The following is a 13,569-nucleotide window of genomic DNA, read 5'->3' as shown; positions in this document are numbered from 1 at the left end:
AGACGAGATATTGACGGAGGCCGAGAAGGGCGGTGCGACATCGGGTTTCGGAAACCCTAGATCCAAGGAGTTTGGGGCTGAAGAAGAAGAAGAAGATGAAGAGGAAAAGAAAGAAGAGTGGAGGTGAGAGTTTGGGAGTTTGGATGATGATGAAGAAGAAGAAGAACACAAACTCTGATGAAGAGTCAAACTCAGTGAGCTTCTCCTCCTCCACATGGCTTTGGCCTTGTACCAAAACACCGTAGCTTAGTTTTTAGGTAGCAGATAGATCTACAAACTTTCGGACTCGATTTCACATTTTCCTGCTGGCTGCTTCTCTCTCTCCCCGTCAGCAACAAACAACAGTCAAGATATGCCTATATGACAAGATACAGCAAATCTAATGATAAATAGTCTTCTCAATTACCGCAAGTTGGATAAAAATAACTTTAAACTAATTTAGGCTCTCTTCTTTTCTTTTCTTTTTTTAGGTAAAATGCAAAATTTATCCCTGTAATTTGGGTTAATGCCCGTTTGTTTGGGCATTTTGAGCCCAAAACACATGTTTTGCAAAAAGCTGGAGCTTTTTGCGCTTGGTTCAATTTGAAACCTAACTTTTTGGAAAAAGTTGCATTTTGAGCCAAAGCTGATAACGCGCTGAGAACGCGCAAACCTTTTGGAGCTGGGGAGGCCCATAAAACAAAAAAGTCCAATGCGCGTTTGTAACTATCCGTTAGCTCCTCCTTTAATTACCAAATTACCCTTGATAAAAGTCCACAGTTCTCACGCCTTCTCATCTCTCTGCTCTCCCTTTGCCCTGAAGCTCACTCTCACGCCCCTCATCTCTTCTCTCTGCTCTGCCCTCTCCGTGGTAAGTCTCTCTACTCTGTCATCCGTTGAATCTTCTTCCTCTTCTTCTTCTTCTTTCTTTCGTCTTCTTCAACGCGCATTGATCTGTATCTTTTTTTTTTTTAATTTTATTTCTATGTAATTTAATCTGAGAAATACCTTTTGAAGGTAGAGATTTGATCAACAAAACACAAAGCAACACTAATCTGCTACCAAAAACCACTAGGTACCAACACTAATCTGAATTTTTTTTTTTTTTTTTTTTACGAGTGTGGGAAAAAAAATTTTAGATCTTGCATGCTTTGTTCTTACTAATGATCTATTTGTTCTCTTGCCAGGTACTGAAAAAATTTGTGGGTACATGCTTTGTAATTTTTTTTTTCCTTTTGTGGATGCTCTGTCTTTCTATGTGATATCTGAGCCCAAATCAGAATTGGGTATTTTAGTTCCAACCCCCCTTTCTCGTTTGAGTATGGATTTGCTTGTTGATGATTGGTTTTATTGTGTTTGTGAGCTTAGATCGATGATTAATTTTCTGTACTTTGTTTGTTTTTCAAGAAATTTTTTGAAAAGATAGGAAATTTGGTCTTATATATGGTTGGGATTGAGTTTCTTTGAGTTGGGGTTGTTGCAAAAGGGATGACAAAGGGAATTTGGATTTTGAAGCCGCTGTTACTGCCCTGTGGGACAGGAAGCTTTGATTTTTTGTCAATTTGGGAATTTTGACAGTAATGTGTAGGAATGTTGTTGATGTTCTAGGTAGACTTTTTACAATGGCCTTGTAGGTTATTATTTTTCATTTTTTCTTTTTCACTGCCATTTATTAATGATTTAAGGGTTTGTTTTATCTAAAATTCTAGAATAAATGCCACCAGGGAGAGGATGGTTGCTTTCTTGTGAATCATGATTTCTTCTTTTTTGTCCATGCTATAAAATGATAATATACATGCCATAAAATGATAATATAGGAATCTTATTATGGTGTATATATGGTCATTGTGATGAATATATTGCCAGGAAGTTGTTGGTGTGTGTGTGGGAAGGGTGAGAAGCAGCCATCTTAGTCAACAGTCATTGTATTCCACATTGAATCCTATTTAATGCATGTAGTATTGTGGGATGGGTGAGAAGGAGCCATCTTAGTCAATAGTCACTGTATTCCACATTGAATCATGTTTGATGCATTTATTATTCTTAATTTGTCATTGATTTTAATGAAACTCTCTGGGTTTAGCTCATCTAGTTTTATTTTTGTGTATCTCACTGACAAGATCAGCTCTGATTTATTAGTTCATTAATAAATGTGTTAACTAGGATTCACTTTTCAACTATTGAAGTTGAAGGAATGAATAAGGATATGCATATAGCATATTGTATAGGGATTATTGACAGTTTTATAATTTCAACTGTTAGATCATGTTTGTAACTAGTTCACTAGATTGGAATATTACTATTTGTTGCATTTCTTATGGTTAGTTAACTTTATAGATGGGAAAAACACTACTTCCAACCCCGAGGCAAAAAAGGCTAGAGCATTATGGGATATTAATCCAAGCTGGATAACTACTTTTTGTAACCTTTGTGTGGAACAAATTTAACTCGGGAATAGAAACAAAGGTGTTGCCTTTGGTATCGAAGGTTGGACCAATCTAGTGACCAAATTTTGTGATAAGACCGGTCAAAACTATGATAAGAACCAATTAAAAAGTAGGTGGGATGTATTAAAAGGTGATTGGAGAGTGTGGAAACAATTAAGGAATCTTGACACAGGTTTAGGTTGGGATGCAATGAAGGGAACGATTCATGCTACTAATGATTGGTGGAACCGAAAGTTGAAGGTGAGTTGAGTATTTTATTAATATGTAGTTAGTTGGAGATAGTTTTTTTATATTATTGTTATATGAGTGAAATTACAATTACATTTTGTAGGAATTACCCAAAGCTAAAAAATTTCGAGAGAAAGGTCTACAGAATCTAGAACAACTTGATATAATGTTTAGGGATGTTGNTTTTTATGAAGTGATTCTATACTCCAAACTTGTTTTATCTGTTTACTATTTTTGACAAAGTCCTGTAGAGTGGAGACTGAATATGAACCTTCTACCTGTATGGTTGCTTTTCATTATTGAGGTCAACATCCTCTGGTTGATTAGGATGTAATCTGTGGACACTTGACTTGCTGCATCATTGCCACGTTGGATTTGGCAAGCTGTGTAGTTAACTGACCTTTTTTTTTCTTCACCGTTTAGAGCATCACATTTACTGACCCCCAAGTCCTCATTGGGAAGAATAACCTTCAGATTTAGGTGACGTTTACTGTCCATGTCATTTGTTTATTGTCTACATTTAGAGGACCCTGTTTTAATGTAAATCTACAATTTTCACTCGCATAAATCTGTGTTGCTGCTGTGTTTAAAAATTTTTGGTGTTCGGTTTTCAAGATAGAGTAGTAGGCTGATTTTGCAGCTTCGCAGTTAGTTATGGACTTTGTATTCTTTCTTTGTCAAGTAAGTCTGCTATTAGTTGTGTTTTAAATTTTGGATTTTGCTATTTGTTTTCTTATTAGACACAGTATGTTTATGTTTATGTATGCTAGCTCTCTCATAGTCGTTTTGTTGTTTTGTCGCATTGCATATGTTTGTGAAAATGCCTTCTAGAATTAATGTGGATTACTTTTGCTATAATGGTCCTTATTCTGATGCAACATAGTAATTGTGGCTATCAATGGTTATTGATGTTTATTTATACATAAATTTGATTAACAAAGATGGAGCTTGGGTATTGGTTACTTAGAAGTAGGAGATCATGGCATGTTAGGCTTAAAATTGAACAATTAGAGATTTCCTATTTTAGGAATGGTCATTAACTACGTCAATAGGTTAATTTGATGGGTTTTTCCTCAGCCACAAAGTTGTGAAATATTTAAGCCGAAATGATGAGTCATGTATGACAAATGTTTTAAGACAAAATGAATGGAGCATTAGGCATGGACTCTTTCTTACTATTTTTGAGATTTGAGAGTGATTACTCTGGTGCCAGTATCATAGATATTAGAATCTGTGCTCCAAATGACCATCATTAGGGTCTCACTTATTAATCTGTATTCTGTATTGTCTCACTAGCTGAAAATCAAGGAATGAAAGAACATTCTTGATTCTTCACCCCACTACATACTCGCTAAACCAGAATGAGTCACGTGGAGGGTTTTTACACAAAGCAGGGGTCCAGGCCAGATTCGGGGGATTGGGCCGAGACCAAGGTCTTGGTGAGAAATTGCTTTCAAGCCCACCCAAGGAAGCCTTATTGACAGGCGAGCCTAGGCACCCTGACTGTTCCAAGGCCCACGGGTCCAACTCAGGACCATCAACCCTTTTGAGTAAAACCATCCCACACTCGGTGAAAGGTAAGAAAGCTCGCTCACTCACTAGCTCAATATTCTTATCAAGCTCATGGCAGTCGAGTCCTTGGTGATTGGTCCCCTTTTTTTGCAATGCACGGGGCCTTAATCTTCAAATTGCTATGTAGTAGGTTTGATTCCAGTATATATTTTCACTAGTGGAGCAGTGAAGTTGGAGTTAATGTAATTTGTAGCTTCAAGTTGCAAAGGAAACACTATGTGGCTTTACTTAGTCAACAATTTACGATTAATAATTCATAAAATACATATTTATATTTTGTACTGAAATTTATATTCATAAACCAAGCTGTTTACCAACAGTTTGAGCTTGGCTTAGGAAAAAACATGTTTTTATTCGTTTTTTTTAGCAAACAAGCCAAGCATAAAGCCGGAGTTTAAGCTTGGTTATTAAACAAGCAAATCTCAATATAATAACATGTTCATGAATAAACTCATGAACATAAGGACTTGATTTAACTATATATATAATATTATACTTTTATATATAAACATGTTTAAAAATAAATTTTTATAAGTTTGTAAATAAATTCATTAGATATTAAACTATTATTTGTAGTTTATTGATAATATTAACAGTCAATTTGTAGTACAAATTGATAAATTTGTTCAAGAATAAAATATTTTATTAATGATTTTACTATATATATATATAAAAAGAATAAATTAATTAAGTAACTCGTAATCGAGCTCGATAAGAAAATGATTTAAGTTTGAATATATAATCTTATTTGGCAATGAAATTGAACTCAACTAGTGTTCAAAACAAAATTGAATGAACTTCTAATACTCCACTATACTCGACTCGGCCGGCTAGTTTACTATCCCACAAACACACACACCAACAATGCAAACTATCCTGAAAGTCCTATAACAGCAAAGTTTAAGTAAATGAGTTTAAAATCCGGGGGTGGTGTATTTTAATTTTTAATCCAGACACAGACACAGACACAGTAGCTGCCTAGTTTCCTTCTCTCTCTCAAAGACACAAACTCAGCGCTTCATTCTCTGTTTCTTAACAAACTTCAGGAAAATGGGTATGCTGCTTTGTGCTTCTAAATTAACCAACTCTCTTCTTTTTATATCCAAATCCAATCCTTCTTTCAGTATTGCTATTACACGTAAAACCCTCCCTTCCATTTCTATTTCCATTTCATGCTCTTTCTTGTTCTTGTTCCTCTTCTTATTATTGTCATTCTACTCTTACTACTACTAGTAGAAAAACCCAAATCAGAACCAGAATCAGTTCTTGAAATCTGTGAGAGATGAGTGCAGAGCTGGAAGCTTCAGGAATGTTGATCATGCCTTAGACCTGTTTGATACAATGCTTCACATGCGCCCTTTGCCTTCCATTCTGGATTTTGCTCTATTGTTGCCATTGCAAGAATGAAGCAGTACTCTCTAGTTATTACTCTAATTAAACGAATAGAATCATTTGGTATCTCTCCTGATCTTTACTCTCTTACTATTTTGATTAACTGCTTCTGCCATGTGAACCGCGTAGATTTTGGGTTCTCCGTCTTAGCAACAATTTTCAAACTTGGTTTTCAACCAAACCATATAACTCTAACCACTCTTGTCAAGGGCCTCTGTCTTCAAGGTAACATTGCTGGAGCTGTGAGGTTGGTAGAAGATATGGAGAAGAATGGGTATAAACCGGATGCAATTACTTGTGGAACGATACTAAATGCTCTGTGTAAGATTGGTAAGACTGATATGGCTATTGGGTTGCTCAGGAAGACAGAAAAAAAGTATTTTGAACCTAATGTAGTGTTCTTCAACACAATCATTGACAGTTTATGTAAGGATAGATTGGTAACTGAGGCTTTGAACCTTTTATCTGAAATGCAGGGTAAAGGCATTCAGCCAGATCTTGTCACTTACACGTGCTTAATTCAAGGCCTATGCAATTTTGGCCAGTGGAGGGAGGCTACTACTTTGTTGAATGAGATGACTCAAAGGAAGATCATGCCAAATGTGCAAACCTTTAGCATATTAGTGGACACACTTTGCAAAGAAGGGATGTTGATCGAGGCAAATGAAGTTTTTACTGTGATGATTCAAAGAGGCATTGAACCTAACACAGTCACATATAGCTCTTTGATTGATGGTTATTGTTTGCAAAACAAAATGGATGATGTTATCAAAACATTTAATATGATGGTTGAGAGAGGTTGTTCACCTGATGTGTTTAGCTATAACATATTAATCAATGGATATTGCAAAATAAAAGAATTGATGAAGTAAGGAGTCTCTTTGATGAAATGTCCAATAAGGGAGTGGCTCTCAGCATTGTGACTTACAAAACTCTTATAGGTGGGTTTTGTCAAGTGGAGAGACCTCAGGCTGCACTAGACCTATTTCATAAGATGTAAGCATGTGGCCAACTTCTAGATCCCCAAACCTATGCTATCTTGTTGGATGGCCTTTGTAAGAACAAAAAAATTGGGGAGGCGATGGCATTGTTTCAAGAGATGGAAGAAAAAAAGTTGGACCACAATATTGTGTTTTACAACATCTTGATGTACAGTATGTGCAATGCTGAGGAACTTACAACTGCAAGAGAAATCTTTAATAGTCTTCTTGCAAAAGGATTGCAACCTGATGTTCGGACTTTCACTATAATGATCAAAGGGTTTTGCAAAGAGGGGCTAATTAATGAAGCGACTGAGCTGCTAGAGAAAATGGATGGGAACCATTTCTCTCCTGATGATCGCACATATAACACAATCATCAAAGGGTTGTTGCAACAGAATGAGACAACAAAGGCTATGGAACTTATTAAGATAATGGTTGATAAGGGATTTTCAGCAAATGCAACCACTGCATCCATGTTGGTTGACTTGCTATCTGCAAATCTAGGAGATAAAACACTTCAAGAATTACTTCATTGTTAAGACTTTGCCAGTTAATCTATAAGTTGTATGTATATTTGTTGGAAGTGGTTATTTACTTTTTGTGAGTGAAAAAAAAAAATCATGTCATAAAGGAACAGATGAGCATCTCCCTCTCTCTCTCACCGATCAATCTCTGATCTCTCTTGTCCCTTACTTCCATCATCCTCAAGATCTGCCACTCTATTCCTCAATCAAACATGACCTGAATTGTTAGCTTGTAATTACAAGACGGAATAGCTGTCAGTCAATATGAAACCAGATTTACTGCTTCAGGAAATGGGTGAGGCTGCTAAGTCAACAAACTCTCTTGATTTTATATTCAATCATTTCATTAGAGTAATGGTTCCATTTGATGCTCTAACTTATTCTACACGTACTCTTACTACCTCTAGTAGTCGTTATAGTAGTGCTAGAGAAAATGTGGAAACCCCAAATTAGTTCTTTAAATCTGTGAGAGATCAATGCAAATCTAGAAGATTAATGAATCTTGACAATGCCTTAGGTTTTTTGATTGAATGGTTCACATGCATCCTTTACCTATCGTTTTGGATTTTAATCACATGTTGTATACCTATTTTGGCATGGCAAATTAAAGTTTTCTATCCTAGGAGACAAAATTCATGGGATGTATGTTCAATGTTATGGAATAGTAATATAGATATAGTAATATGGAAACAAAATTAGAGTAATGGTTCACTGCTTAGACACATTGTATCACTGCCTATTCTATAGTGCTGCAAATGCTTTATGCGTATTTGTAAGCAGATTTTTTTTTTTCCTTATAAGCTTTGTGGGGATATATTTACAGTGGACTGGGAAAGCAATTTTACTAGAGTAGCTGATAGTTGCGTGCTTGCTCAAGGAGGCAGCTGATAGTTGCATGCTTCTTCTTGCATTGTTTGAGAGAGAGGCAACTTAGGTTGCAGTACAATACAAATAACATCACAATTTTATCATTTTGACATTTACTGTTTTAAGTTACAAAATAGTGAGTTTGAAAATCAAAGTAGAATCAAATGAGCTATTCTCCAAACCTGTGATCATATAGCTTGCTGTACAATAGTTCTTTTGTCTTGGAGGTCACAAATGTCTAAGTTGGGTAGTGTTTCTAGCTGTGACCTCTCCCCAAGTTTGAAAATGGAAAAACATTGCAGAAATGGCTGATACAAGCCATGAGATTTGTGAAAGAACAGATGCCTTGGATGCTGCTGGAATCACTACCGTTGTCATTGGAAAGGTGATATTTTTTCAATTCTACTATTTGACTAAGTTGGAGCCGTATTTCATATCTAGCACTTTGTCACAACTTGAAGATGTTAATATACATAATTAGTTAAAAATCTGTATGAGATTGGCGTGACCTTGCTATGGATTAGTAAAACTGAGCCTTAGCTGCAGCCTGAGGGAGTAACTTCAATTATATTATACCAGGTACTTGCTAATTTTGACAAACTTTTTGTCAACTTTTAGAATACCAATTGAAATAGAGTAAATGAATTGCGAAAACTAAATGCAAAATTCAATCTTGAGGAATGTATTTTCCTAGAACTGTCTAAAATCCTATATCGATAAACAAATTGGGGAAAAGTAACAAGGTTTATTTTCAATACTTATATTCCCGGCCTTATCATTATTATTATTCACAATTGTTTATTTAATGGTCCTTTAATTCATTTAGCAAGGACATGAGCTCTCCTGTTGGCATATCTATTGATAAAATTTGGACTAGATCTGAACTAGATGAACATTTGGGATTATAGTAGTAGAGCTAAAGGTTTCAAGTTCAAGGCTTATCAATTTGTGTATATTTTCAGTGTTTTTTTAGAGAGCTTTAACTTATAGCATCCACCCCTGATGATAGCTCTTTATCATCATATCATTTCAGTTTTATAGCATTAGCAAAGTCTCATATGAATATCCTTATAGCTTAATGATACTTTTATAATTATAATTTTTGTATTTAATGGTCCCTTAACCCCTCCAATATTTGCATCTGGTAGGTGATGATGCATTAAATAATATGAGCTTTAACTAAAAAAACTATTAACTTTCCCTATATTTAGTTGTAGTTTCAACTTTCAAGTTATGGAAAATCCGCTATGAAAACATCAGTGAGACATATAAAGGAAGAAAAACATCATGACCAAGTGCAGGAAGGTCATCCAATTTTCACATGCCAAATATGCATTGAGCCCATGTAATCAACTACAATAACAACTGTGTGCACCATTTTTTATGATGCTGAATACATTGAAACCCAAATTGACAACAAGGAGCCAAACATTGAATGCCCTATATTTATTTATGATGAAATATATTTATGGTATCAATTTTTTATAACCCTAGTTTACAACTACCACAAAAAAAAAAAATTATATATAAAACTTGGGGTGTGTTTGGATATCGCTTATTTTGCTGAAAATTAAAAACTAAAAAATACTGTAGTAAAATAAAATTTAAATGTGTAAATAGTGCCGTAAGACCCATTTTTAATGAAAGTTTTGTTGAAAAAAGAAGTTTGTGAGTTCTGTGAATAGTGCACAGGACCCACTGGAAGTGTTGAAACGCGTTTCTCAATATATATATATATATATATATATATATCTATATTTGCTACCTCACTTTGAAGGCTTTACAACATCATTATTTTATTTATTTGATTTTTAAACCAAATTTCAACACTACGAACGTGTTTCTCTCATATTTGGTTCGTATAGTCCTATTCGGTCCACATTGGTCCATTTTGGCTCTATTCAGTCCAATTTGTTCACTTTGGTCTTATTCGGTACATTTAGTCTTATTCAGTCTACTTTGGTCTTATTCGGTCCATTGTGTCTACTTCGGTTCTATTCAGTCTTATTTAGTCTACTTTAGTCTTATTCGGTTGATTCAGTCTAATTCAGTTTACTTTGGTCCAATTTGGTCTACTTCGGTCCATATTGGTCCTATTTAGTCCACTTTGGCTCTATTCGGTCCATTATATCTGCTTTGGTCCTTTTTGGTCTATTCGGTCCACTTTAGTCCTATACGGTCCACTTTTTTCTGTTCGGTCGACATTGGTCCTATTCAGTTCATTTTGTCTATTTCGGTCCTAGTTGGACCACTTTGATTTTATTTGGTCCATTGTGTCTGCTTTGGTCTATTCGGTCGACTTTGATACTATTCGGTCCAATTTGGTCCTTTTCAGTCCACATTGGTTCTATTCGGTCCATGGGTCTACTTCGGTCCTATTAGCTTCATTTTGTCTACTTAGGTCTTATTCAGTCCACTTTGGTCCTATTCTGTCTACTGTGGTCTATTTTTTCCACTTTGGTCTTATTCGGTCCACTTTGGTCCTTTGGAACTAGAATTATTGATTTTCATTTTTTTTTTTAACTCATTGTAGCATTGAACAAAGTGAAGATTTTTTATCCTTGCTATCTATTCTGTACATTGCACGAGTTCATATAAAGAGACATCTCCCCCTTTGTAACCCATACAATTCTTTTCTTAAACTTTTCAAATTAGTTATTAATTTAAATATAATTTTTCAACAGGTAGATGGCATTGGAGGTGAGGTTCAAGACACAAATACAAAATACTATCACAAAGAATATTATTGCCACTGAGCTATCACTTCCCTATCACCATGAACCTAAGCTATTTTGTTGGTAGACCTATTAAAAATTATTATGAATTTACTACAAATAATTGTGCCAAGTGGTTACACTAAATTTCATCAAGTTTTAAAGACCTAGAAACCATGGTTGGGTCAAGTGGCTGCACCAAATTCCAGAAAGTTTTTAGATAAATACAACTTATTTGTTCTCATCAAATAAGTTTTGTTCATATCAACATATTAGTCCAACTATCAATAATCAGAAAAGATATAAGTTAAGTATAACTCATCTAAGTTCAAACTTATCTAGAGTCCTTATCCTTTCACTTTGCTCTACATATATGGTTCACGTAGCTTGCTCTCTTTAAGCAACATAGCTTCGAAAAATATGGTTGCTCTGCTGTTAACCTACTAATGTTTAATTGTTATTTAAGTCATTAACTTAATTTATTTTTTGATATGCTCTGGTGCATGTTGGAGTAAATGCAAAAGCAGTGCACATGTTTGAATTGGATATGCTCTTGAAACTAAGGTAAAGAATTGTTCGCCTGTGTTCTTTCTATGAGAAAATTTCATCATTATTGACCCTAAAAAGTTCTTACAGGTGCAAAGACTATTGGAATAAGAGCCTAACTGCAGAACACGCTAAAATATAGAAGCAATTAAGGTGTATTGGTTTGCAAAGGCCAAGTATATGCAATTAGGTATTGACAGTGTGGTTGTCTGATAAAACAATAAAATTCAATTCGTACTAAACAACTGTGGTGGATTTGGTGCTGGCTTGGAGCCTTGCAGCATCTTCTATCAAAAAGCTTATACTTGAACATATATATACATCTACATTTTGAGAACACACACACACATAAAGATTCAAGTTTGAGTAACATTAAAGATTCAAATTTGTTGAACCACAGGGTTTAGTTTATTTTTTGGGTACAAACACAATTTTTTTCTTTTTAACTAACAATAGGTCACAAAATCTTTGAATGAGATTTCGTAGGATTCATTCTACTATACTTTTTTTTTATTTAATTTTTTTGTTTTTGTTTTTACACCATGTTTGATTTTGGCCACCACAGAAAAATTATTGAATGAGATTAAAGACACCCATAATTCATATTTGCTATATGTGAAAAAGATAAATTGAGGAAGCCAGAGCTGATTCGTAGTTGCTCTATGTGAAAAAGATTGAGGAACAAGCCAAAGCTTCCTTTATTTACAGACTAGGCATATTGGACACTGTTACGACATTGGTACAAAATAAATACGACACGGATACGGTACCCTAAATGAAGTGTCTGTGCATCCTAGTTTACAGATACAAGAGCATAGCACAGTGCTCCCACCTGAAGAAGCAAAAATGGTTTCCAACATAATTGGAGGAAGCAATATTCCTGAATCAGAACCACCCAAGAAAGTATTCTTTGCACCCCGCAAATCATGGGAGTTTATACTTTATATTGCTTTAAAGTATAAGTTTCACTATTATGTATGATATATCTTACAGGAATTTATGAATGGTGTTTTTTGAATTAATTTTTAGACTTTCTAAATCTAAACATGATGAATTGTTTACAAACAGTATACAATCACAACTTTTCTCTTTTATATAGTGGAAGTAATACTTCAATTTCTTTACTTTTATTATGATAATATGCTATACTTTTTTACTATATAGCCTAATTGTAGTTTCAATCACATCATTATGATTACTGAAACTAATTAATATATATTACAAAAAAGGTACCCGCCCAAGGTGTGCGTGGAGCTTTGCAATTTTTATTTTTTCCCAAATTTACACAATGTTTCTCTTACAATTCAAATGCAAACGCTTTGTTACAAGCAATTACAAATGTCATTATGAGAAAGTCGATATTTTAGATGAGAATTAAAAAATTATGCAGTAATAACTATTCATTTATTTATTGTTTCTCAAATAAATTATATATTATATAAGTTTATGATCAAAATTGTGGAAAAAATTGGGAAATGCCCCATTTGGGTAAAAATAGCAGCATAATGCCCTTTTCTCCAAACTATATAGGGAAATGCCTCTCTTTTGTAACTCGATTTTCTCAAAATCGAGTTATAAAAAAAAAAAATTCTGGAGCCCTATAGCGGCGTTTTTAAGGACCTATAGTGACATTTTCAAGATCTATAGTGACGTTTTGTAACTCGATTTCCATAAAATCGAGTTATAGGCAATTTTTTTAATAAAAAAATGGATATTGAGCTAAAGAATATTTACGAGTTAAAAAACGCCACTATAGGTCCTAAAAACGTCACTATAGGCTCCTAAAAAACGCCGCTATAGGGCCTAACTCGATTTTGAGAAAATTGAGTTACAAAAGAGGGGCATTTCCCTATATAGTTTGGAGAAAAGGGCATTATGCTGCTATTTTTACCCAAATGGGGCATTTCCCAATTTTGTCCTCAAAATTGTGCAATGCACGGACTGCAACTGATTTTCATTAAAGTTAGACTATCAAGTACTAACACAAAAACACCCACACCCATTTTTACACTAATATCATCAATCCGACACGTTCATTCCAGCATCAACACCCTAACTATGTCGCTTAAGATAGGGTTTATGGACCAAGGTTTAGGTCATGATCGATGGAGTCGTAGGAGATTGAGAAGAAAGGGCTAGAGAACAATTGCACAAAAGCTCTCTCATTTACCATTTTTCATTTTAATTTTTCCCCTTAAAGAAAGAATTAATATTTTTTCCCACTAACAAGTGATGTTTGTGAAAAACAGTATCACATTCAATGAAAAATACTCTCTTTACTCCTCTCTCTCACTCTCTGTTTCTCTGGAAGAAAGGT

General features: G+C 34.6%; 1 protein-coding gene and 1 long non-coding RNA gene across 2 annotated transcripts; both read left to right on the top strand.

The window, feature by feature from the left end:
* Positions 1 to 675: 675 nt before the first annotated feature.
* On the top strand, positions 676 to 1,732 carry LOC136070802 (uncharacterized). The gene is made up of 3 exons (XR_010632053.1): positions 676 to 850; positions 997 to 1,054; positions 1,167 to 1,732. It is a non-coding gene; the product is annotated as an uncharacterized LOC136070802 (long non-coding RNA).
* Positions 1,733 to 6,699: 4,967 nt separating this feature from the next.
* On the top strand, positions 6,700 to 7,140 carry LOC112028769 (pentatricopeptide repeat-containing protein At1g64100-like). The gene has a single exon (XM_024061465.1). It carries the CDS (start codon positions 6,700 to 6,702, stop codon positions 7,138 to 7,140), a length of 441 nt encoding a protein of 146 aa, XP_023917233.1.
* Positions 7,141 to 13,569: the final 6,429 nt, after the last annotated feature.

Source organism: Quercus suber, unplaced genomic scaffold (genome assembly GCF_002906115.3).
Source record: "Quercus suber isolate HL8 unplaced genomic scaffold, Cork oak 2.0 scaffold_260, whole genome shotgun sequence".
In the NCBI taxonomy this organism is placed as follows: Eukaryota; Viridiplantae; Streptophyta; class Magnoliopsida; order Fagales; family Fagaceae; genus Quercus; species Quercus suber.
The sequence above is the reverse complement of the archived record's forward strand: the minus strand, read 5'-3'. Positions and strand labels throughout refer to the sequence as shown.